The sequence below is a fragment of the Pongo pygmaeus genome, chromosome 1, assembly GCF_028885625.2.
Source record: "Pongo pygmaeus isolate AG05252 chromosome 1, NHGRI_mPonPyg2-v2.0_pri, whole genome shotgun sequence".
NCBI lineage: Eukaryota > Metazoa > Chordata > Mammalia > Primates > Hominidae > Pongo > Pongo pygmaeus.
Genome location: NC_072373.2, coordinates 13,698,936 through 13,725,310, shown reverse-complemented (window position 1 = coordinate 13,725,310; position 26,375 = coordinate 13,698,936). Strand labels below are relative to the sequence as shown.

At 45.3% G+C, this 26,375-nt stretch overlaps 1 protein-coding gene and 1 pseudogene across 2 annotated transcripts in view; both read right to left on the bottom strand.

Moving 5' to 3' along the window:
* Window positions 1–6,106: 6,106 nt before the first annotated feature.
* Window positions 6,107–7,901, bottom strand: LOC129014707 (NADH-ubiquinone oxidoreductase chain 5-like; annotated as a pseudogene).
* Window positions 7,902–15,757: 7,856 nt separating this feature from the next.
* The window catches only part of GNG4 (G protein subunit gamma 4), a 104,802-nt gene continuing 94,184 nt past the window's right edge, over window positions 15,758–26,375 (bottom strand). For both annotated transcript variants that reach the window (XM_054454884.2, XM_054454892.2), the window contains one exon: window positions 15,758–20,310. In XM_054454884.2, coding sequence (XP_054310859.1) covers window positions 20,182–20,310 — 129 coding nt within the window. In that variant the 3' untranslated portion in view covers window positions 15,758–20,181. The remainder of the gene's footprint in view (window positions 20,311–26,375) is intronic.

Sequence of the window (26,375 nt, the reverse complement as noted above, 5' to 3'; positions counted from 1 at the left end):
GTCTGAGATCAAGGTGACCACAGGGTTGGTTCCTTTTGAGGCCTCTCTCTCCTTGGCTTGCAGACAGCTGTCTTTTCTTCATGTCCTCAAATGGTCTTCCCTCTGTGTGTGTCTGTGTTCTCATCTCCTCTTATGAGGATACCAGTCATATTGGATTAAAGTCCACCCTAATGACCTCATTTTTACTTTGTTATCCCTTTAAAGGCCCTATTTTCAAACACAGTAGCCTCTCTTTATCTGTGAGGATATATTCCAAGACCCCTAGTGGATGCGTGAAACCACTGATAGTACCAAACCATATATATATATATATATATATATATATATATATATATATATACACACACACACACACACCATGTTTTTTTCTATACCTATGTACCTATGATAAGTAAGAGATTAACGACAGTAGCTAATAATAAAATAGAACAATTTTAACAATATGCCAGCATCACTACTCTTGTGCTTTGAGGCCCTTATGAAGTAAAATAAGAATTATCTGGACACAAGCACCGTAATATCACAACAGTTAATCTGATAACCAAGACGGCTCCTAAATGACTAACAGCATGGGGTATCTACAGAGTGGCTATGCTGGATTAAGGGATGATTCACATCCTGGGTGGGACTGAGTGGGATGGCATGAGATTTAATCATGCTACTCGGAATGGAATGCAATTTAAAATGTATGAATTATTTCTGGAACTTTCCATTTAATGTTTTTGGACTGCAGTAGACCATGGATAATGGAAACTATAGAATGTGAAACTGCAGATAAGGGGGAACTACTATATGGTTATATTATGATGTATTAGGGTTTAGGATTTCAACATATGAATTTGGAAAGGAGGTACAATTCAGCCCAAAACAATAACTAAATGAACAATTTGTGCCTGGACACTGCCAAGCTCCTGCAGCCATTGTTATAGACTGAATGTTTGTGTCTCCCTGAAACTCATCTCTTGAAACCCCACCCCCTAAAATTCAATGAGGCCTTTGGGAGTGATTAGGATTAGATGAGTCAGGAAGGCAGGATTAGTGCCCTTGTAAGAGTCTTGAGGCGGTTTGCTCCCCTCTGCTCTGCCGCGTGAGAACAGTGAGAGGAGAGCCATCCGCAGCCCAGGAGAGGCCTCACGAGAAGCTATGCTGGCACCCTCATCTGAGACATCCAGCTTCCAGAACTGGGAGAAATACATTTCTGCCGTGTATAAGCTACTCAGCTGGCCAGGTGCAGTGGTTCATGCCTGTAATCACAGCACTTTGGGAGGCCGAGGCAGGAGGATCACGAGGTCAGGAGTCTGAGACCAACCTGACCAACGTGGTGAAACCCCGTCTCTACTAAAAATACAAAAATTAGCTGGGCATGGTGGCTTGCGCCTGTAATTCCACCTACTCGGGAGGCTGAGGCAGGAGAATCGCTTGAACCTGGGAGGCAGAGGTTGCAGTGAGCCAAGATCATGCCACTGCACTCCATCCTGGGCAACAGAGTGAGAATCTATCTCAAAAAAAAAGAAATCTACTCAGTCTATGGCATTTGTTTTTTATAGCAGTGTATACTGGCTAAGATCATGCCCTTTTGACTATCTCTGGCTGGCCGCACGATGGCTGTCTAGAGTGATTTCTCCCCAGCGTTAGCCTGGGACAGCAGCTGGACATCCTTCACCAGCCCCATCAGAGTGAAAACAGGCAGCTCTCCCCAGCGTTAGCCTGGGACAACAGCTGGACATCCTTCACCAGCCCCACCAGAGTGACAGCAGCCAGCTCTCCCCCTCTTTCCCTTCTAGGTCCCTGCATGACCTGGCCTTGCAGAGGAGGGGCCCAGCCTTTGGTATCTTGGTTCAGTGCTTACTCATTCAAAATTGGCAGAGGTGAAAACCGGAATATAACAGAGAAATCAGCGCACCACAAAAAGACAGCACTACTTGTTAGTATAGTTGAGGCTTGAACAACACGGGCTTAAACTGCGTGGGTCCACTTATATGTGGATTTTACTCCACCTCTGCCGCCTTGGAGACAGCAAAGCCAACTCCTCCTCTTCCTCTTCCTCCTCAGCCTACTCAATGTGAAGATGAAGATGAGGATGAAGACTTTTATGATGATCCACTTTCACTTAATGAATAGTAAATATATTTTATCTTCTTTATGACCTTCCTTCCTTCCTTGCTTCCTTCCTTTCCTTTCCTTTCCTTTCCCTTCTCTTCCTTTCCTTTCCCTTCTCTTCCTTTCCTTTCTCTCTTTCTTTCCTTCCTTCCTTCCTTTCTTCTCTTTCCTTCCTTCCTTCCTTCCTTCTTCTTTCTTTCTTTCTTTCTTTCTTTCTCTTTCTTTTCTTTCCTTCTTTTGTCCTTTCCTCTGTCACCCAGACTGGAGTGCAGTGGCACAACCTAGCTCACTGCAGCCTCCAACTCCTGAGCTCAAGCTATCCTCCCATCTCAGCTTCCCAAAGTCCTAGGATTACAGGCATGAGCCACCATGCCTGGGTCTCTTTCTTACAGTTTTCTTAATAAAATTTATTTTCTCTGGCTTATTTTATTGTAAGAATACAGTATATGATACACATGACATAAAAAAATGTATTAATTGACTGTTTATATTCTTGGTGAGACTTCTGGTCAACACTAGGCTATCAGTAGTTAAGTTTTTGGAGAGTCAAAAGTTATATGTGGCCGGGCGCGGTGGCTCACGCCTGTAATCCCAGGACTGGGAGGCCGAGGAGGGCGGATCACCCGAGGTCAGGAGTTTGAGACCAGCCTGACCAACATGGCAAAACTCTGTCTCTACTAAAAATACAAAAATTGTCTGGGCATGGTGGCATGTGCCTGTAATCCCAGCTACTCGGGAGGCTGAGACAAAATTGCTTGAACCCAGAAGGCGGAGGTTGCAGTGAGTCGAGATCAAGCCACTGCACTCCAGCCTGGATGACAGAGCAAGACTCCATCTGGGAGGAGGGAAAGGGGTTGGTGCTCCTAATCCCTGCATTGTTCAAGGGTCATTGTGGTTAGAAACAAAGTCAAGTCCCAGCCACCAGAGAGATATTTAATGGTTAATACTGTGGCCCCTTCCTAGACCCTGAATGTTTTACCAAATAAGTACTTCGACCTCCAAAATGACTTTTGCTCAGGTTGGAATGCAGTAGCGTGTTCTTGGCTCACTGCAACCTCTGCCTCCTGGTTCAAGCGATTCTCCTGTCTCAGCCTCCCGAGTAGCTGGGATTACATGTGCGCACCACAATGTCCAGCTAATTTTTGTATTTTTAGTAGAGACGGGGTTTCGCCATGTTGGCCAGGCTGGTCTTGAACTCCTGACCTCCTCCTCCCTCAACCTCCCAAAGTGCTGGGATTACAGGTGTGTGTCATCGTGCCCCGTCCTTCGAATGGCTTTTATCATCACCTCTTGAAATAGCAATTTTGAAGTTTGAGAGCTTTCATTACAGACTTGACCTCCCCTTCTGGTGCTGATTATGGGAAAGTGCTGTCTTCCCCACATATCATGAGTTATTTTCTTCATAATTCAGTTTCTGGAGTGAGGGGGTCTTAGCTTGTATTCCTGTATAAAAAGACTGTGATGTTGATGTGTTATGAAACTGGAGTGTGATGGGCACCCATTTACTAGCTGGTAAGTGTTACTGTCTCTCCTTCCCTCCATGCATCTTCGGTAAATGACCAAGTCTTATCTGAAATTCTGAGTGTTTGTGTGGCCTCCTTCCCACAATAATTATGTATAGGGTAAATACAGTTAATGCCTATTTACTGAGCATGTGTTATGTCCCAGGCATGTGTTAAATACTCATGAATCATCAAGAGCTGCCTGTGAAATAGGTGTTATTATCCTCATTTTACTAGCTGAAGAAATGAAAGCTTTGGACAGTGGCAAAGCCAGTAGACGTCACAGCCGGGATTTCAACCCAGGCATCTCTGATTCCAAAGCCCAGGCTCTTTGCCATTCTGATTTTTGGTTTTTGGCCTCCTAAATACCTCCTGGCTCAATTTTTATTTATCTATCAAGCAAAGTGTCTTCTTTCCTCTTGGATTTTCTTCTTCCTATGTAAATTTTTTGTTTTGTTTTTTGAGACAGTCTCACTCTGTATCTTAGGCTAGAGTGCAGTGGCACGATCTCGGCTCACTGCAACCTCTGCCTCCGAGGTTCAAGTGATTCTCCTGCCTCAGCCTCCCAAGTAGCTGGGACTACAGGTGCGCCCCACCATGCACAGCAAATTTTTGTATTTTTAGTAGAGACAGGGTTTCACCATGTTGTCCAGGCTGGTCTCAAACTCCAGACCTCAGGTAATCTACTTGCCTTGGCCTTCCAAAGTGCTGGGACTAGAGGTGTGAGCCACAGCACCCAGCCATAATTTTTAATTAAAGGAAGCTATGCCAATGTGGATCTATACTTCCAAATGTTACATGCCAGTAAGGGCTAAGATGAAACAACCAATTATTTGATCAGGAGAAAGGTATTAGAAAAGCAGCATCAAAGGCCAGGCACAGTGGTTCATGCCTGTAATCTTTGCACTTTGGGAGGCCAAGGCGGGAGGATCGCTTGAGCCCAGGAGTTTGAGACCAGCTTGGGCAACACTGCGAGACCTTGTCTCTACAAAAAATAGAAAACTTAGGCATGATGGCATGTGCCTGTAGTCCCAGCTATTCGGAAAGCTGAAGTGGGAGGATTGCCTGAGACCAGGAGGTACAGGCTGCAGTGAGCCACGATCATGCCACTGCATTGCAGCCTGGGTGACACAGCGAGACCTCGTTTCAAAAACACAAAACAAAGCAAAAAGAAATAAATAAAGAAGAGTGGCATCAGCTGCATAGCACTGGATTTATCCAAACCAATGAATTCCTTTATTTTGCCCCAGGGATTGGTTTTTATGTAAAATCAAATTGAATGAAGTCTAATTTAACTGAAAAAGAAAAGATGAAATAAAATGTACTAAATAATGAGAGTTTTACCAAATGATTTGGAAAGAACAGCCAGAGAATGAATACTTGTACGCACACGCCATGGTAATAATCGGTCTCTTTTCTCACGGAAACACTTCAGATACTCCCTACTCCTAATAACAGGCCTTATGTGTGAACTAAACGGACCATGTTACCTTCGTGTTTCATGGGACAATGTTTCTTTCCTCTTCAAGCTGTTCTTTCACTTCTTAGCAGCAGTGGCTCTCCCCGGCCTTAATTACCACAATTAAACCAGTACACAGCTACACCGTGTGAAGGTGCATTTATAGAATGCAGGTGCTTTTTGATTTTTAAATGGCAAGAAAGTATAACAATACTATGAAGTCAGTAGTGTGCACACTCCAGCCTGGGAGACACAGCAAGACCCTATCTCAAAAAAAAAAAAAAAGTGTGCTTTCATGGTTTATTAGTAGCTGCTTTTTTTTTTTTTTTTTTTTCTTTTCTTGAGACAGAGTCTCACTCTGTTGCCCAGGCTGGAGTTCGCACTATGAGTAATTAGTGAGTAATTAATAATTTTTATTAGCGAGTGTGTTTTGTGGGTATTGACCATTAGTATTCTTCTAGTTGAAGTACAACAATGATTTTTCATGTCATTAGTCATAGCTATAGTCCATGTGGGAATAATAGCATATTTGATATTTTTATTAAGTGTCCTTTTGGTTATAGGGTTTGTAGGTTTCTCTTTGAAACCTTCTCCTATTTATGGGGGCCTAGGGCTAATTATTAGTGGTGCTGTAGGTTGTGATATTGTGTTGATTTTTGGTGGGGTTTTTGTGGGGTTGACAGTCTTTTTGATTTACTTGGGTGGCATGATGGTTGTTTTTGGCTATACCACGGCGATGGCTGCTGAGGAATATCCTGAAACATGAGGGTCAAATATTGACATCTGAGGGGCTTTACTATTATGACTATTAATGGGGTTGCTGTCGGTTTGGTGAATAGTTGAGCATGATGGGGTGAGGGTCATGATTGATTTTAATAGTGTAGAGAGTTGGATGATTTTTGAGGGGGAGGGGGAGGGGTTGTTGCATGAGGATCCTGTGGGTGTGGCTGCCTTGTATAGTTATGGGTGTCGAATAGTGGTAGTTGCTGGTTGATCATTATTTGTTAGTATTTATGTTGCCATTGAAATTACTTGGGGTAATAGATTAGATAATTAGGAGTAGGGTTAAAAGGGATGGGATTAAAAAAGAGAGACAGAGTTTAATTAGGCCTTTTTGAGTAGATATGGTAATGGAGGCTGAAATTTGGATTTGTGAAATGGTCTTTGGTATAGACTTTTCTAGTCAAATTAGGTCTAGTAGTAGTGAAGCCAGATTTTGGCTTGTGGATAGGTTTGAGTTGGGGGTTGTATGGTGAATTGTGACTGAATAAAATCCTAGTATATTGGAGAAGTTGAATGTCTGTAGTGGGTATTTTCGTTTAAGGTTATTAGTTATGAGATTAAGCTCCATTGCTAGTAAGAAGCCTAAGGTGGTCACACCTAGGGCTGTGAGCTTCAGGTGGAGTGGTATGGTTGTTTGGGGGGATGATGCAGGAATAATACTGTTGGTGATGAGGAATCCAGCGAAGATGCTGCTGATTGTTAGGTGTTTAACTGAGTTAATTAGGAAGGGGTTATTTTCATTAATAATAATCAGAGTCATGAAGCAAGGTTGCCCTATTAGAGCGAAGAAAATAATACGGGTACTGTAGACAGCTGTCAAGGAGGTGGCAATAAGCGTAATAGAAAGGGCTCAGGCATTGGTGTATGATGTGTTTGCGGGTTCAATGATGAGGTCTTTGGAGTAAAAGCCTGTGAGGAAAGGCATACCTGTAAGTGTGAGACTGTCGATAAAAAGGAAGGAGGAAGTGAGGGGTAGGGTCTTGAATAGCCCTCTTGTTTTTTGGATGTCTTGTTCGTCACTGAGGTTATGGATGAGGGACCCTGAACATATAAATAATATAGGTTTGAAAAAGATATAGGTGCAGATGTGAAGGAATGCTAGATGCGGCTGATTAATGCCAATTGTGACTATTATAAGGCCTAACTGGCTTGAGGTGGAGAATGCTATGATTTTTTTGATATCATTTTGTGTTATAGCACAGATGGCTGTGAATAAGGTAGTAATAGCCCCCAGACATAATGTAAAGGTTTGGATTGATAGGTTATTTTCTATTAAAGGGTAGAAGCAGATGAGCAGGAATACTCCTGCTACAACTACAGTGCTGGAGTGGAGTAGGGCTGAGACTGGGGCTGGGCCTTCTATGGCAGATGGGAGTCAGGGATGCAGGCCGAAATGAACTGACTTTCCTGCTGCTGCTAAGAGAAGGCTAATTAATGGAAGGGAGTTGGGGGTAGGGTCTAGAATAAATGTTTGTTGAAATTCTCATGTGTTGGAGGACAGGAGGAATCATGCTATAGCTGAAATAAAGCCAATATTGCCGATGCGGTTGTACAGAACTGCTTGGCTGCTATATTAGCGTCTGCTCGGCCATACCATCAGCCGATTAGTAAGAAAGACATGATTCCTACACCTTCTCATCCAATAAAGAGCTGAAAGAGGTTGTTGGTGGTAACCAGAATTAATAATTGTGATGAGGAAAATAAGTATTTGAACAATTGATTAATGTTAGGGTCTGAGTTTATATATCATATTGAGAATTCTATAATCAGGTAACAAATAGTGAGTGTTACTGGGATAAATATTGTGGAGAATTAGTCTAGCTTGAAGCTTAGTGGGAGTTTGAGAGTTTGGATTGTCATTCAGTGTCAGTTTGAGATAACGACTTCTTGGTCTGTGCACATCAACATTGTTGTAGGAATGAAGCTAATAATGAAGGCGCATGCGATAGATGTTTTTACGTAATTTGGATGTGAAACTTTTTGGGGGGGTTGGCTAAGGTAATGGTAATCGGTAAGATTAAGGGGATTAGGGATGTTATAGCAGTGGAAGAATACATGTTTGTTGCTTTTATTTGGAGTTGCACCAATGTTTTTGGCTCTTAAGACTAACAGATGACTAATCCTTTAAAAGTTGAGAAAGTCATGTTGTTAGGCACGGGGGCACGAGTTAGCAGTTCTTGGATACTTTCTCTGTAGGTAAGAAGTTGCAGGCTTCTATTATTAGATCTGCAATCTAATGTTTTGGTTAAACTATAGCTACAGCATGCAAACCCCATAATAATTTTAGGGTTTAAGGATAATAGGAAGATAGATGCAAGATGTATAAGTATTAATGTATTTTCTCATGTAAAGGAAGGTTTGGTACTGTTAATATAATATGCAATTGTCCCTTGTTGTGTTGTGATTAGCATATTTAGGGAGTAAAGGGCTGTAATTAGTATATTAAGTCCTATAAGCATAATAGTGATATTAGATCAGGAGAATGAGGCCATAATCACAAAGAGTTCTACTAGATTAATGGTACGGGGTAAGGCAAGGTTAGTAAGATTTGCTAGAAGTCATGAAGAGGCTATTAGCAGAAGCAGTGTTTGAAGGCGTTCGGTAAGTAATAGGGTTCACCTATGGGCCCGCTCGTAGTTTGAATTTGCTAGGCAGAATAGTAAGGCTGAAGTGAGTCCATGAGCAATTATAAGGGTGACTGCACCTGTTAAGCTTCAAGGGGTCTGAATGAGGATAGCCATCATAACAAGTGTTATGTGGCTTACAGAGGAGTAGGCAATACGTGATTTTAGATCAGTTTGTCATAGACAAATAGAGCTTGTCATAACTATCCCTCGTAGGGACAGTATGAGGAAAGGTTTGCTATATGTTCTGTTAGGGGATTGAGGAGAAGAGTAAGTCGTATTATACTGTAGCCACCTAGCTTTAGGAGTCCTGCTCCAGGTACTATTGAGCCCACAATAGGGGCTTCTACATGGGCTTTGGGGAGTCATAGGTGAAATCTGTATAGAGGTATTTTTACTATAAAAGCTATGATACATGCTAGTCATGTAGGATTCTTGGATCAGGAGGCTAATGGCTCTTAGGTAGTAAGTATTATTACTAGCATGTCTAGTGAACCTGAGGTATTTTGAGTATAAATAAGTGTTACAAGTAGAGGAAGGGATCCTACTAGTGTGTAAAATAGAAGTGTGAGCTTGCATTGAGGAGTTCTGGTTGGTTGCCTCAGTGGGTGATGATAATTAGGGTAGGAACTAGTGTGGCTTCAAAGGGGATATAAAATATAATTAGTTCTGTGGCTGTGAATGCTCTGATTAAAAAAGTCAGTAGGGAAATCAATATAGAAATATAGAGCTTTTTTCATGAGGGTGATTCATTGGACAGGTGATATTGGCTTCTAGCAAAAACTGTAAGAGGCAGTAGACAGGCTATTAAGATTAGAAGCGGTGACATCAGCGGGTCAGAAGAGAAAATTAATGAGAGGTTGGATGGGTTATCGCTGAATTGGTTAAAAAATAGTAGGCTGACGAGGCTGATGAGTAGGCTATGAATAACCATGTTGATTCAGATTATAGAATTTTTAGAGAATCATGTCATTGGTAACAGTATAATTGTTGGAATAATAATTTTTAGCATGGAAGTAAATTTAGATTTTGTACGTAATCCAGGCCATATATGTTGGAGATTGAAACTAGTAAGGCAAAGCCCACTGCGGCTTCGCGGGGAGCAAATACTAGGAAGATGATGGGGATTATGAGTGCTAGAGTGAAACGTATGCTTAAAGCTATAAGAGTATTTGTGATAACTATTGATAGTATTATGCCTTCTAGGCATAACAGGGATGATACTAGGTGGAATCGATAGACTAATATCCCTAGCAGTGATACGGTGTATGCTAATAAGGGCATTTGGTAAACATGGTCTATCATAACCTAATGAGTAAAAATCATTTATTTTGGCTTAAACTATTTACCAATTCATCTCGGTCTAATCCTTTTTGGGCTCATTCATGTCAAGCCTAGGATTAAAATGGTAATTAGTATAAGGGCTGTGCTGATTATTAGTGTCAGGTTGGTTGTTTGAAGGGCTCATGGCAGGGGTAGTAGTAGAGTGATCTCTGGGTCGAAAAGGAGGAATGTGATGGCTACTAGGAAGAATTTTATGGAAAAGAGGAGGCAGGCGGAGGCTATTGGGTCAAATCTGCATTCACAGGGGCTGGATTTTTCTATATAAGTATTACGCTGTGGGAGAAACGCGATTGTTATTAGTAATAGGGCCAGTAAGGTGTTGGTTACTAGGGCTAGTGTCAGGTTGATTACTCTCTTTTGGATATTATTGAAAGTAATTGATTGGAAATCAATGGTACTGTTTATACTAAAAGAGTAGGATCCTCATCAGTAGACAGAGACATGTAAGAATAGTCATACTACATCTATGAAGTGTCAAATCAGACAGCAGCTTCAAAGCCAAAGTGGTGGCTGGATGTAAAGTGGAATTTTAATTGGCGGAGGAGGCAGATAGTGAGAAATGTTGATCCAATGATAACGTGAAGTCCATCAGAGCCTGTGGCTGTAAAGAACGTTGAGCCGTAGATTGCATCAGAGAGAGTAAAGAGATTGTGTGGTGAGCACAATCTCAGCTCACTGCAACCTCCGCCTCCCGGGTTCAAGCAATTCTCCTGCCTCAGCCTCCCAAGTAGCTTGGATTACAAGCACGCGCCACCATGCTGGCTAATTTTTGAATTTTCTTAGAGATGGGGTTTCACCATATTGGCCAGGTTGGTCTTGAACTCCTGACCTCAAGTGATCTGCCTGCCTTGGCCTCCCAAAGTGCTGGGATTACAGGCGTGAGCCACTGTGCCTGGCCCTGCATTTTTTTTCTTTAAATGAGGTATGGAGGAGATGAGAGCCTTTTGGTTCTTTTTTTTTTTTTTTTTTGAGACTTTTTGGAGTTTCACTCTTGTTGCCCAGGCTGGAGTGCAATGGCACGATCTCGGCTCACTGCAACCTCTGCCTTCCAGGTTCAAGCGATTCTTGTGCCTCAGCCTCCTGAGTAGCTGGGATTACAAGCATGTGCCACCACGCCCAGGTAATTTTGTATTTTTAGTGGAGACAGGGTTTCTCCATGTTGGCCAGGCTGGTCTCGAATTCCCAACCTCAGGTGATCCGCCTGCCTCTGCCTCCCAAAGTGCTAGGATTACAGGGGTGAGCCACTGTGCCTGGTGGAGCCTTTTGGTTCTTAAATGCCTCAGTCTGACAACAGGCAGGGTAGTGGTGTTGTCAGGTGGACTGATTCAAATTCAGATTCAGTCACTTAGTAGTTGTCTAACATCCGGCAAGTTACTTAATTTGAATTCAGTTTCTTTTCTTTTCTCTGTTTCTCTCTCTTTGAGACAGCATCTCTCTCTGCTGCCCAGGCTGGAGTGCAGAGGCATGATCTCAGCTCACTGCAGCCTTGACCTCCTGATCCCATGTGATCCTACTGCCTCAGCCTCCTGAGTAGCTGTAACTACAGACGTGCATTACCATGCCTGGCTAGTTTTTAAATTTCTTGTAGAGATAGGGTCTTGCTGTGTTGACCAGGATGGTCTTGAACTTCTGAGCTCCAGCAATCTGCCCACCTTGGCCTCCCAAAGTGCTGAGATTACAGGTGTGAGACACTGCACCCAGCCTAAACTCAGCTTCCTCATATTTATATGAGGAACCTCCATCTACCAAATGAGGATAAAGAATATCACAATGCAATTTGTAAGGATTTAAAAAGTTAACTCCTGGCTGGGCACAGTGGCTCACGCCTGTAATCCTAGCACTTTGGGAGGCCGAGACAGGCAGATCACCTGAGGTCAGGAGTTCGAGACCGGCCTGACCAACATGGTGAAACCCCATCTCTACTAAAAATACAAAAAGTAGCCAGACATGGTGTTGCGTGCCTGTAATCCCAGCTACTTGGGAGGCTGAGGCAGGAGAATCGCTTGAACCCTGGGTAGTGGAGGTTGCAATGAGCTGAGATTGTGCCACTGCATTCCAGCCTGGGTGACAGAGCGAGAATCCATCTCAAAAAAAAAAAGAAAGTTAACTCCTTTGCTCAAGACCTGGCACATGATGTTCGCACTCAACAAATATTGGTTCCCCCGCCCCCTTTCCTTGGTTACTATTTCAGTCTTCTAAGGGTTCATTCACACCCCTAAGGAGAAGCACTTAATGTCAAGAAAGGACTAGTAGTAACTTTCATGCATTTCTTCAGATAATACCTTCTGATTGCTATCATGTGCCAGATGATATATTAGGTGCTGGGAATGTGTAAAACCATATAAACCAAATGGTATCCAAGAAAGGTCTCAATCAATTTAGAAAGTTTCTTGTGCTAGGGTTAAGAACACACCCATGACACAGCCTCAGGAGCTCCTGACGACATATGCCCAAGGTGGTCGGGGCACAGCTTGATTTTATATATTTTAGGGAGACATGAGACATCAATCAATATATATCAAATGTACATTGGTTCAGTCCGGAAAGGCGAGACAACTCAAAGTGGGGAGGGGCCTTCCAGGTCCTAGGTACATAAGAGACAAACTGTTGCATGCTTTTGAGTTTCTGATCAGCCTTTCGCTGAATAAACGGTTTACAGCAGGGTCCCTAACCCCTAGGCTGCGGACCGGTATGGGTCTGTGGCCTGTTAGGAAGCAGGAGGTAAGCAGCCAGTGAGCATTACCAACTGAGCTCCACCTCCTGCCAGACCTGTGGTGGCATTAGATTCTCATAGGAGGGTGAACCCTATTGTGAACGGTGCATGGGAGAGATCTAGATTGCTCCTTATGAGAATCTAACTAATGCCTGATGATCCAAGGTGGAACAGTTTCATCTGAAACCATCCTACCCACCCCACATCCGTGGAAAAATTGTCTTCCACAAAACCAGCCCCCGGTGCCAAAAAGGTTGGGGACTGCTGATTTACAGGACTAGTCACTTATGCCTTAGTCTGGCTTAGCGAAACAATAGGGCAGAGCAAGCAAATCAGATGTGCATTTGTCTCACATGAGCAGAAGGATGACTTTGACTTCTGCCTGTCCTTTGTCTGTAAGGAATTTCCTTGTGGGCAAATTGTGAGGGAGTGTGGGGCTTGCGGGGGTGGTGGTGGTGGCGGGTGGGGTGGGTATGTAGCTATCTTATTTAGGAATAGAGTGGGAGGCAGGTTTGCCCGAGGCAGTTCCCAGCTTGACCCTTCCCTCTGGCTTAGTGATTTCGGGCAGATTTCTTTTCCTTTCATATCTAGAACCCCGGCCCTCAGAGGGTTTATGGCATCATGGGGGAGACACATCTTCCTTGAGTCATCACTTACACAAATGTAAAACTGCAACCATGACAAGGGCATCAAAGGAGAGCCTCACAGTCAATAAGAACCTAGAGATAGATTTGACCTCGTCAGAGAGGTCAGAGAAGGCTTGAGTCTTCAGTGATGCTTGAGTCAAGATCTACCAAATAAGTCCATCTGGCAAAGAGAGGAGGGAAGAGTGTGCCAGGCAGAGGAAGCTGCAGGTGCAAAGGCCTTGTGGCAGCAGGGAGCATGGCTAGTAGGTGGGCTTGAATCATGACCAGCGTGGATGGAGTACAGGGTTTTCAGGGGGAGTGAGGTGTGAAAGTGATGCTGGAGAGTAAGTAGGAGTCAGGGCAGACAGGGCCTTGGAGGCCACCCTGGGTCACTAGGGAATCTTTGAAGTAAGTGGCTACAATACCAGCATGCGGTTAATGATCGTATGTGGGTTTGAACATTTACAAGTTAGTAAATTATGTATAGCTGAAACTGAAGCAAGTTGTGAGGGTTTTCCTAGAAACCAGATGGAATGCAGGATGGTACTAGTGTGTCCCTGTTTTGTCCACACATCAACAAAAGCATTAAAACTGGGCAGACGCCCAGCTCATCCTCCACCTCTGCTGCTCTGGGCCTACATCCTGGGGACGGCGGAGCAGTGTGCCACCCAGGAGATGTGGCTGGAAGCTGGGGGGTAGAGGGCATCCTCTGATCTTTCATGAAAACAGCCCATGGCAGTGCACGGTGGCTCCCACCTGTAATCCCAGTGCTTGGGAGGCAGAGGTGGGAGGATTGCTTGAGCCCAGGAGTTTGAGATTAACCCAGGCAACATAGTGAGACCCTGTCTCTACAAAAAAATAAAAAAAAGTTAGCCTGGCATGGTGGCATGCACCTGTAGTCTCAGCTACTGAGGAGGCTGAGGCTGGAGGATCACTTGGGCCCAGGAGCTCGAGGCTGCAGTGAGCTGTGATGGCGTCACTGCACTCTGGCCTGCACAACAGAGTGAGATCCCATCTCAAGAAAAAAACAAAAAACAAAAAAAACCCGCCCATGATCTGGTGTCTTACCCCCTGAAGAGCTGAGGAGATGTAAGTGTGAATAATTCTGTCTAATGGATTGCTATCATCTGTGTTCTTCTCAGTGTTACAGAACAGGGGTCCCAATCCAGACCCCAAGAGAGGGTTCTTGGATCTCACGCAAGAGAGAATTCAGGGCGAGTCCGCAGTGCAGAGTGAAAGCAAGTTTATTAAGAAAGTAAAGGAATAAGAGAATGGCTACTCCATAGACAGAGCAGCCCCGAGGGCTGCTGGTGGCCCATTTTTATGGTGATTTCTTGATGATATGCTAAACAAGGGGTGGATTATTCATGCTTTCCCTTTTTAGACCATATAGGGTAACTTCCTGAAGTTGCCACGGCATTTGTAAACTGTCATGGCGCTGACGGCAGTGTAGCACTGAGGACAACCAGAGAGGTCACTCTTGTGGCCGTCTTGGCTTTGCTAGGATTTAGCCAGCTTCTTTACTGCAACCTGTTTTATCAGCAACGTCTTTACAACCTGTATCTTGTGCTGACCTCCTATCTGACCCTGTGACTTAGAATGCCTTCACTGCCTGGGAACACAGCCGGGCAGGTCTCAGCCTCATTTTACCCAGCCCCTATTCAAGATGGAGTTTTTGGTTCACACGCCTCTGACATCAGATCGATGTTGCTTGTTATTACTCTTATCATTGTCATCTCAAATCTGAAGAGTCACCAGAACAAACTTCCTTCTGCCCTTTGGTTTGCTCCCTCCCCTGTCTCCCAGCAGCAGGGGGGCTGCTGACAATTCACAGATTTGTAGTTGAGTTCCATGGGGGGCTGGAGCTCAGGATCAGAGGCAAGCCCTTTTGACTCATGGTCGTGGGGGGTGTCCCAGCGTGAAGCTGCTCTGTGATTGCCCTGGAACTCAACATGTCAGAGCTGCCACAGGGAGACGGCAGAGGCTGCCTGGTAGCTGAGAACAAGGGAGACACCCTGGGAGATGCTCAGAAACAATCCGAGGTTCAGAAGCAGGGCCAGAGCCCCCAGGGATGTGAGCAGAGTGGAAGGAGCAAGGCGTGGCCATCAGTATTCTGGCCCCAGTGTATTAATACCTATGGGCTGGGCGACCTGGGCAACTGAGCTTGCATTCAGAGGTGTCATAGAAGAGCCCCCTGGGGCCTGTGCTGCGGCTCCCTCCCCAACGATGGTGTCTGATGATAGGGTTTTGCAGCAGGCCATCTCCTCCATCCATTCCTGATGGTCAGAAGGCAGGAGAGCCTGAGAGGACAACATCTCTGCCACCAAGTGGGAACTCACAGTGGGATTCCTCACTGTCTTCCCAAAAGACACAATTTCCACAGCATTTGCGCATCTTGTTCACAGGGCCCTACCTGTGTGGTGCTGACGGCCTATTCTTCATCCAGATAGCTGAGGATCGTAGTTTGTATTTTAAAATGACGTCAAGCATGCTCTTAAAATGCCCCACTAGCGATGTTAGTTATCATTAATGTAATGTTAACGATATCTAAAGAGGAGTAAAAATTTGAGCAAAGTGCCAAAAAAAAGTAGGATTCTTGATTGCTAGTCACAAAGCCCAACTTTTTATTGAAGTATAACATACACACAGAAAAGTGCCCAAATCAAAAGTGTACAGCTCCAAGAATGTTCACAAATGGAAAGCACCCAGGTAACCGGCAACCAGGTCAAGAAACAGAACACCCCAGAAGCACCACCTCATGCCTCCTCCTGGTTACTGTCTTCTTAGGACTGATCTCTACTTGCAACCGCATGGATGAATTTTGCTGGGTTTTAAACTTTATATAAATGGAATCCTATGGTGCGTTTTTGCCTTATCTCGTTCAACACTAGGGTTGGTGAATACACTCCAAGTTGGGGGTGGAGTTGCAGCTCATTCCCATTGCAGTCTGGGATTCCATCGTGTGAATATACCCTAATGTGCTTATCCAGCCAACATGGGCATTTGGGTGCTTTCCTGTTCGGGGTTATTATAGGGAGTGTTTTTGTGAAGATTTAGAGCATGTCTCTGGATGAACACATGTACACATTTCTGTTGGGTATACACCTAGGGGTGGAATTGTTAGGTCATATATATTTACATCTAACTCAGGCTATCTCATGAAAGAATAAAGAATGTACAGGATGGAGTGTGCTGGCTCAAAGAATTGACAGAAAACTAGAAGGGAGGTCTGTAGGAAGATAGGTGGAGGCGGAGACAGCTCAGTGAGTCCAAGGAGTGGAGCAGAAATGACATTCCCAGGACTCTGCCATCCCTGGACATTACTACCAGTGGACACACCATCCCTGCAGCCTGCCAGCCCTACCCACCTGCCTTGCTGGATGACTACCAACCCCGGACCACAGTGGCTTCCTTGAAATGAGTCTCAGTATCTCTTCATTTGTGTCACATTCTCCAGGCTCATAGCCCCAAGGAAGGGTCCAGGTAGTCCACCCCAGGTCAATGACCACTTCCCGACTGGTATGGGGCTGGAAGCGGGGTGTGCCTGACAGACAGGGCATACCTCCCTTCTTCAGCTTCCACAGTGGATACTGCATACCACTAAGTTTATATCTAAGGCATGATGTCCCTGCTATAGGAAGGGAGGGGAGATGCTGGACAGTTAAGCTGAAAACACAAAAATGACAACTGTCCCCACAGCTGCACTCCACAATGCAAGCAGGCTTTATTCCATTCATCTTCCACTGACAGAGTAGGGGAGCTCAGTGACATGTCTGTGGATCTCACAGCTCATGTGCAGAAATCTGCATCTAAGAAGAGGGAACTAGGCCAGGCGCGGTGGCTCACGCCTGTAATCCCAGCACTTTGGGAGGCCAAGGCAGGCGGATCACTTGAGGTCTGGGGTTCGAGAGCAGCGTGGCCAACATGGCAAAACTCCATCTCTACTAAAAATACAAAAATTAGCTGGGTGTGGTGGTGGATGCCTGCAATCCCAGCTCCTCGTGAGGCTGAGGCACAAGAATCGCTTGAACCCAGGAAGTGGAGGTTGCAGTGAGCCAAGATTGCACTACTGCACTCCAGCCTGGACAACAGAGCAAGACTCTGTCTCAAAAACAAAAACAAAAAAAAGAAGAGGCAGCCGGATTCAGGATCACCCTAGGAAAGGTGACCCATCCCCAAATGCCATAGGTCTGGAAGAGGTGCAGTAAAAGGACAGAAAAGCATTTCACAGGGGAAAGTAAGGAAGAGAGGAAGAAAAGGAAAAGGAGAGAGAACAAAAGGGAAGCTGAATCTGGAGGGACGGGACATGTAAAAACAACAAGGAGAAGGTTTAGTGGAAGAGGAAAGCAGCATTTTTTTGACCTGATTTTGATGCTCTCTGTACTGCCCCGCTTTCTCGGCTTCTCAGATGTGCCTTTATGACTTGTGCTTTGCTTCCTCGGGTTAATGATGTTGATGTGAACCGCAGAATAAAGAGATCCTGGTCATAACTGCACTATCAAAGGATCTGAGGTCTTAGCGTCACATCCACCATACAGTTCTGCTCTAGTTTGAGCATCTTCACAACACTGGTATTATTAGTGAGCTGATAATGAAACTAAGAATGAGTTTTAACAAAAGAAGCAAGGAACAAAAATGTCCTAAATCCATTTACGAGGGCAGCAAGTCATTAATTGATCTGGAAATTATATTTGCCTCTTTGCAGGCAATTTTACACATCCAACAGAACCATGGTCTCTTTGAAGTCATCCACTCTTCCCTATATTATACCATGGCATTTAGTACATTTATTTGTTTTAAATGATAATCAGAGCTTTCATCCGTGTAGCATCTCTGTTTCCTCCCAGACAGAAAGGCAGGATAATTACCATTAAACCCAATTTGCAGGTTAGAACATTTCAGGCACAAATGGCCTGTTCTCTATCACACAGCAAGTCTCTGTCAGAACTAGGGAGAGAGGCAGTTTCCAAATAAACAGAATAGAACAAACTTACACAAAGAGCTCTGCTCCCACTGTGTATTCTCCTCTTTCATCGGGGTCATATGAGTTTGGTTTAGGTAGGGCCTTCAGGTTGATCTTAGACAATCCAAGAGCTAATTCATCGATGTCTAGCCTTTCCTTGGGGCATCCATGAATCACCTTCCTTCAACTGCCAGAATACGGCTTCCTCCTAGAGAATGTGGGAAGTGAAGTGTGCCACGGGTTGCTGCAACAAAGGTGTGGACCATGGGTTGGTGCAACAAAGGTGTTTGCTTCACGGTGTGCAGTTAAGATAGCTTGTGGGTCTCCCTACCTGCAAACAGGTAGACCTGGAAGGTAGCACAGTTCAGGGGGGCTAAGGGAACTCTGGGGCCGGGCTGCCTGCCCTCAAATCCCAGTTTTTCTGCTTACCATGTGTAACCTTGGGCAAACTACATAAACGCTTTGTGCCTCAGTTTCCCCTCACTCTAAAACAGACATACGGCTGGGTGCACTGGCTCACACCTGTAATCCCAGCACTTTGGGAGGTCAAGGTGGGCAGATCACTTGAGGCCAGGAGCCTGGCCGACATGGTGAAACCCCGTCTCTACTAAAAATACAAAAATGAGCCAGGCATGTTGGCGTGTGCTTGTCATCCCAGCTACTAGGGAGGCTGAGACATGAGGATCACTTGAACCTGGGAGTGGAGGTTGCAGTGAGCTGAGATTATGCCATTGCATTCCAGCCTGGGCGACAGAGCAAGACTCTGTCTCAAAAAGATGAATAAATAAAATAAAACAGACATGCACTTATGGTATTTATTGTTGGAAGATTAAATACCTTAATGCACACCAATGCTCAGACGACTGGGGGGCACATAGGGGACTGCTGTCACCATGCCTCACTCCTGCAGGGAAGGGGCTGCCCTACTAAAACCCCAGCGGGCCCAGTGCTGTGTCCAGAACAGGTCCTTATATTACTGCAGCCCACAACGGAATTACTGAGTAGGAGCCAAAAGAGGAGGGAGCAGGAAGAGGTGGCATTCGGAGGGGGGACCACACCCACAGGTCTGCCACAGCACATCAACGGCATGGGGTACTTTTACAGTCAAGTTGACTTCGGTGTCCGCCCACATCTACCTTTGTAGGACCACTGAAACAAGGGACATCCACCACGGCCCACAGCCAGGGCACCGCGGCCCTGGGAGGATATGCTAAGAAAACCATTCCACAGCCGGGCGCGGTGGCTCACGCCTGTAATCCCAGCGCTTTGGGAGGCTGAGACGGGCAGATCACAAGGTCAGGAGTTTGAGACCAGCCTGACCAACATGGTGAAACCTCGTCTTTACTAAAAATACAAAAAATTAGCTGGGTGTGGTGGTGCGTGCCTATGATCCCAGCTACTCAGGAGGCTGAGCAGGAGAATCGCTTGAACCCAGGAGGTGGAGGTCGCAGTGAGCTGAGGTCACGCCATTGCACTCCAGCCTGGGTGACAGAGCGAGACTCCGTCTCAAAACAACAACAACAAAAAAACCAAAAGAAAACCATTCCAATCCTGTGGGTTGTTGTTTTTTTACTAGGATGATGGAAATGCAGGAAATACAGAACCTCTGCAGCTGCTTTCTCCAGGAAAGGAGATGAAAACGTTCTATGTTTCAGTTGGTCAAAATGCTCTAATTTGATACTGAATATTGCAAATAAGGGATATTTAGGCATAGTTTTTTTTTAAATAAATTATCCACTGAAATGTATTAATATGATATAAACTTGGAAATTGATGTTTAAAAATTTTAAACTCTTAAGTCCAGACTTATTTTTACATGGCACATTTGTTATTTGGCTATAAAAATTTTGATTTTCTTTGCCAATAATGAAAATAACATGAAAATGAAAAGGAAAAAAATGAAATTGAATGCCACGGAGAAAACAGATGAAAACATAAGACAAGCCCCAGCCACTGTTGGCTGGGCAGGGATGGGTGTTGGTCTCACTCCCTAAGGCTTAGAGCATGCATGGTCTCTACAGGGGACTCTGAAGGTCAGAAAAGGAGGTGTTTTCATCACACATGGAGTTAGAGAATGGTACAAAAGAACTTCTTCTCGCGAAAGGGGTTTTCTGACGCAGGCACTGGAATGATGAGAGGGTCTTCCCGCACGTGAGCTTCACAGTAGGCCAGGAGGTCCGCAGCTGCCTGGGAGACCTGTGAGGGCACAGAGCACAGGCGCTCAGTTAAAGGCCCCTTTGCAGAGTGAGTCCAGGGAAGAGGTGTCCACGTACAGCGGGGACAAGCCCTAAGGTAGGCTGTATTGTGTGCACAGCCTACGACAAGGTCATGCCCAGGCTGGAGGGAGGGTTTGTGCAAACCTAGGAGACTGGTTCGAAGCGTGCCTCCAAGAAGGGGAGAATGCCCTCGCGTGGCAGGTCAGAATGGAGACAGGACTGAGGGCCGGCAGGAGGCCCAGACAGCCTTGTTATATGCTCGAGTAGGTGAGGAGTGGAGGCTCCAGGACAGTAGTCTCACAGTGATTTGCTAAACCGGTTCTGGAAGAATAAAGCAGAAGGCAGCCCCTGGCCAAGCCAGTGTGATCATATTTATTTTCATTATTAGTTGTTTTATTGCAATCCACTCTTGTGACCAACACAGAGAGACACTTCATCTTCCTCAACAGAACTTGTATTTAGCTATGTTTTATAAGCACACGTTTTTATTTATTTTTCACTTTTATTTATTTATTTTTTGAGGCAGAGTCTCGCTCTGTTGCCCAGGCTAGAGTGCGGTGGCGTGATCTCCGCTCACTGCAACCTCCATCTCCCGGGTTCAAGTGATGCTTCTGCCTCAGTCTCCCAAGTAGCTGAGATTACAGGCACCCACCATGCCCAGCTAATTTTTATATTTTTAGTAGAGATGGGGTTTCACTATGTCGGTCAGGCTGGTCTCAAACTCCCGACCTCAGGTGATCTGCCCACCTCGGCTTCCCAAAGTGCTGGGATTACAGGTGTGAGCCACGGTGCCCAGCCAGCACACATGTTTTAACTTGGGGTGGCCACTCCCCTGCGGAGAGAGGTGCTCCTGACCAGAAAGTTCTTTCCCTTTCATTTCTTTCCAGGCTTATCTGAAGCTTGCTGGCGCATGGCAGTTGTGCATCAAACTGTCCCCAAGCTCAAGCCCAGAGGAAGAGCAGGTTGGGAGAGGGCGGGGTGCAGACAAGCATTTGCTAAGAGGGAGAGGCAGTTACTAGCTTATTTTGTTCATGGTCTGTGTCATGCGCTTGGCAAATAAATGGCCTGTGCATTAACTCATCCTGCCAATTAGGCTGTTCTGCCTGCGAGTGTTTATTAGAGGATTACAGGCAGGGGTAAATACATAGCAGTCAAATGAAATCCTTTTAGTACATTCAATGTCTAAATCTTCCCCAGAATGATAAAAGTGTTCCACAGATGAAGAAAAAAATGTTTAGAAGCCTCCAGCTACACACAGGCCATATACATTCCCTTCTGGGTTTTAAAAATTGGCTCATCTTTCAACATTTTACAGAGATTCTTCTGATTTTCAGACCTAACCGCTTTAGCAATGGCTAGAAATAATTCCAGCAGAGATATACAATGAATCAACTAAACACATCACTCAAATAAATCAACTTGAAGTTTAGCAGAGGAGTCAATCTAAATCCTGACAAAGCCTACATTTGTTAAGAATGTGGCATGGAAAAATGAGTTCCTGTGAACATCAGGCTTCTAGTTCCACCCCCGCCCCTAAGCTAGCTGTGTGACCTTGGGTAAGTAGCTCAACCTTTCTGAACTTCACTTCCCTCATTTGTAAAATTCAGGAGTGTTGGAGAGCTCTAAGGTCCCAATTTACTCTAAAAAGTCTATGATTCTACCTTTAATAGCACGGTCGGTATTTAAGATCCTAAAAACGTGTATGTTGAGTTGAATAGGAGTGTTTGAAGTTTGCAGTGGTTTACAGGACGCCCATATAGGAACTTCCCAGATGGGTGAGGCCCAGGGGAAAACTGAGCCTGTGGGGGGCCTGTGAAGCCATCACAAGGAGCTAGAGCACAGGCTTAGGGAAACGGACTCTGAGGCCCATAGGGCTGCGATGGACACACAAGAGAATGGAATCACATGGTGAGTGCTGCAACTCAAAGCCGTTGGGCTTGGGAGATTGAGCCCTCCCTTGCTGCCACCTTCTAAGGAAAGCCGAGTGCCCTCTCCAACTGCTGGAGTGATGACCTCCTTAGTTTCCACTCCTGGCTTCTCACCATGCCCAGAGATGCAGAAGCTGCTGAGGTCTGGGGTCTCCCTCATGGCCACCATGTTAGGACAGCCACTAAATTCATCCAGTGGCCCCTCTGGCAACCCCTGGGCGGTGGTCTTCACTGCTGCCTGGGCAGCACACACAAGGGCTGCAGTGTTGGAACAACCACATTCCTCTTCTAGGAGCCACTGTTCTCTTGGGTTTGCTAAGTCTAGGCCCCTGACTCCAGTGAGCTCTTCTGGGAGTTCCGTTTAAGAATGGCTCGGCTGGATGCAGTGGCTCACACCTGTAATCCCAGCACTTTGGGAGGCCAAGGCGGGTGGATTGCCTGAGGTCACCAGTTCAAGACCAGCCTGGCCAACATGGTGAAACCCCGTCTCTACAAAAAATACAAAAAATTAGCCGGGCATGGTGGCGGGTGCCTGTAATCCCAGCTACTCAGAAGGCTGAGGCAGGAGAATCGCTTGAACCCGGGAGTTGGAAGTTGCAATGAGCTGAGATTGTGCCATTCCAGTCTCGGCAACAAGAGTGAAACTTCATCTCAAAAAAAAAAAAAAAAAAAAAAAAAAAAAGAATGTCTTGTCTGACTATCATACCCTCTCCAGTTTTCTAGTTTTCACTTTTCCCATCTACTTCATTTTTTTTGGACATGCTCTAGTTTCATCTGAATTCTCTACAATCCTCGTTATGTCATTCAGGAAAGAAGTATTTACTATCTACCCTTTAGCTAATTCAGAGGATGCAAGGGAAAGAACAAGGCAGGAGTTTTGCCCTCTAGAAGATCTCACTGTGATCTCAAACATGATGAAGTCACTATAATAATCCATGTGTGATGAAATGTCACAAAAGAACACTTGCACGCCACTGTGGATCCATGATGAGAGGCCAGGAGGCATCTGACAACCTGTCCAGTCCCACACAGTAGTGGACACCTTGGTGAATCTGGCCCCTTTCTTCAGAGGGCAATCACTGGACTTCTGGGCCCACAAACACGATTTCCTGGCACACTCAGAATAGATCATCTCTTGTGGCTGACCCATATTAAACAAGCTCAGGAGGCAGCTGGATAAAACCATAATACAAATAGAAGCTAACATTTACATTTACTGAGTGCTTCTCAGGTGCCAGTACTGTGCTACGTGCATCAGATGTACTATGTCATTTAATTCTTCTGATAAGTACGATCCTAGCCGGGCAACATAACAAGACTACCACAAAATGAAAATATTAGCCAGGCATGATGGTGCACACCTGCAGTCCCAGCTACTTGAGAGGCTGAGGCAGGGACATCGCTTGAGTCTGGGAGTTCAAGGCTGCAGTGAGCTGTGATCGCACCACCGCACACCAGCCTGGGTGGCAGAGCAAGACCCTGTCTCTAAAAAAAAAAAAGTACAATTCTTTATTTATAATTGACAAATAAAAATGGAATATATTTATGGTGTACAACATGATGTTTTGATATGTATATACATTATAGAACGGCTACATCAAGCTAACTGACATATCCATTACCTCACATACTTTTTTTTGTGGTTAAAAACATAAAATTTACTCTTTCAGCAATTTTCTTTTTTCTTTTGAGATGGAGTCTCACTCTGTCATCCAGACTGGAATGCAGTAGGGCGATCTCAGCTCACTGTAACCTCCGCCTCCTGGTTTCAAACAGTTTTCCTGCCTCAGCCTTCTGGTAGCTGGGATTACAGGCTCCTGCCACCATGCCTGGCTAATTTTTTAATTTTTGGTAGAGATGGGGTTTCTCCATGTTGGCCAGGCTGGTCTCAAACTCCTGACCTCAGGTGATCTGCCTGCCTCGGCCTCTCAAAGTGCTGGGATTACAGGCATGAGCCTCTGAGTCTGGCAAGCAATTTTCAAGTATACATGATAAGTACTATTCTTAAAGCCACTTGACAGATGAGGAAACTGAGGCACAAAGGTTAAGAAGGTCACCCATCTATTAAGAGAGGAAACCAGGGCCAGGCACGGTGGCTCACGACTGTAATCCCAGCACTTTGGGAGGCCGAGGCAGGCAGATCACAAGATCAGGAGCTCAAGATCATCCTGGCCAACATGGTGAAACCCCCTCTCTACTAAAAATACAAAATTTAGCTGGGTGTGGTGGCCCATGCCTATAATCCCAGCTACTCGGGAGGCTGAGGCAGGAGAATCGCTTGAACCAGGGAGTCAGAGGTTGCAGTGAGCCGAGATCGCGCCACTGCACTCCAGCCTGGCGACACAGTGAGACTCCATCTCAAAAAAAAAAAAAAAAAAAAGAGACAGCCAGAATTTGAAGCTAAGCTCTACTGTACTACAGCCATCCCCAACCGTTTTGGCATGAGGGAGTGGTTTAGTGGAAGACAGTTTTTCCACGAACTGGGGGTGGTGAGATGGTTTCAGGATGATTCAAGTGCATTAGATTTATTGTACACTTTATTTCTATTACTATTACATTGTAATACATAATGAAATAATTATATACAATTCACCATAATGCAGAATCAATGGGAGCCCTGAGCTTGTTTTTCTGCAACTAGATGGTCCCATTTGGAGGTGATGGTAGACAGTGACACATAATCAGACACAGGATTCTCATAAGGAGCTTGCAGCCTAGATCCCTCACACGCGCAGTTCACAGTTGGGTTTGTGCTCCTGTAAGAATCTAATGCCACTGCTGATCTGACAGGAGGCAGAGCTCAAGTGGTAATGCAACCAATGGGGAGAACCTGTAAATACAGATGAAGCTTCGCTTGCTCACCCGCTGCTCACTTCCTGCTGTGCGGCCCGGTTCCTAACAGGCCACAGACTGGTACTGGTCCATGGCCCCGGGGGTTGGGAACCCCTTTTATACTACACAGAATCTACACTCAATACAGAATCTATAATCTACACTGTATATAGAATCCATACTCAGCTGCTATACTACAGCAGCTGCTTTGTTAATTGACAATGAGACCCGTAATTCTCAAGTGGCCTGGAACGTTCTCACCTGCCCATCCAGGGCACAAGAGGAGAGATCCTTGTGATTCAACTACCTGGGAGCTCACAGGACCAGAAGAAGGAGAGTCTCCCACCTAGAGTGTCTTAGGTCATTTCATTTAACCTAGAGACAGGAGGTGTCCTCAGCTGGGACTCACTCCCTTTCTCCCAGCCCTGAGAAGTACGGGATGGACACGGCCACTGTGGTCTCCAAGACACCCCTTCCTCTAGGCTGTGACCCGCCAATCCCCTTCTGTCTACACACAACAATCCAGCTGGTCAGAAGTTGGCTGGCTAAACTGTCACGATAGCTTTCTTCCCCTTGATCAGTTTACCTGTCCAGGTGGTTATCAACATCCATCATGGGCCAGTTCGACTCTTTTAATTCTCTGGGAGCAACCTCAAGGGGGCGCCTCACTGGGGAAGCTGCACTATCAACCAGTACATCCTGTACATCATGACCAAGCATTAAAGGAGTGGGCTCAAAAAATGTTGGGGCTTTGGGGGACAGCTCAGTCGAGGAGAGGTCAGGTTGGGCCCATGTTCCACTCCATAGCAGAGTAACTTCTTCCCTTACAGCCTAGTGTCTGCAACACCCTAACAATTATGCTATTAATGGTCTGGCCTTGCCAGGTCTAAGCAGGTCTCATCTAGGAATTTTTCTTTCACCTCCCAAAGGTGATACTGTACTTGATGCCACAATTTTTCTTGCAAGAAAACGAGTTGTTCTTAGATTGCCTCTTTTTGTTGCTTTAAGATCACAGTTGTGTTTGCTGAGTTATAACCACTCCTCTGGCTTGCTGAGTAGCGTCTGTGCACCCATACAACAGGAATGCCCACACAATGAAGCCAGTATTACTGCCAATCAAGAAGTGCTCAGTTTAAGCCCGAATGTGTGGATCTGGGTTGGTTCCATGCAACATTAATTTCCTAGGTGCACTCAGAATTACTGAAACGTAACACTGTGAAGAATGGCCCACTTACACACAGCTGCGTCTAATACAGCATAAGTCATCTTACAGCAAAATAGTCAA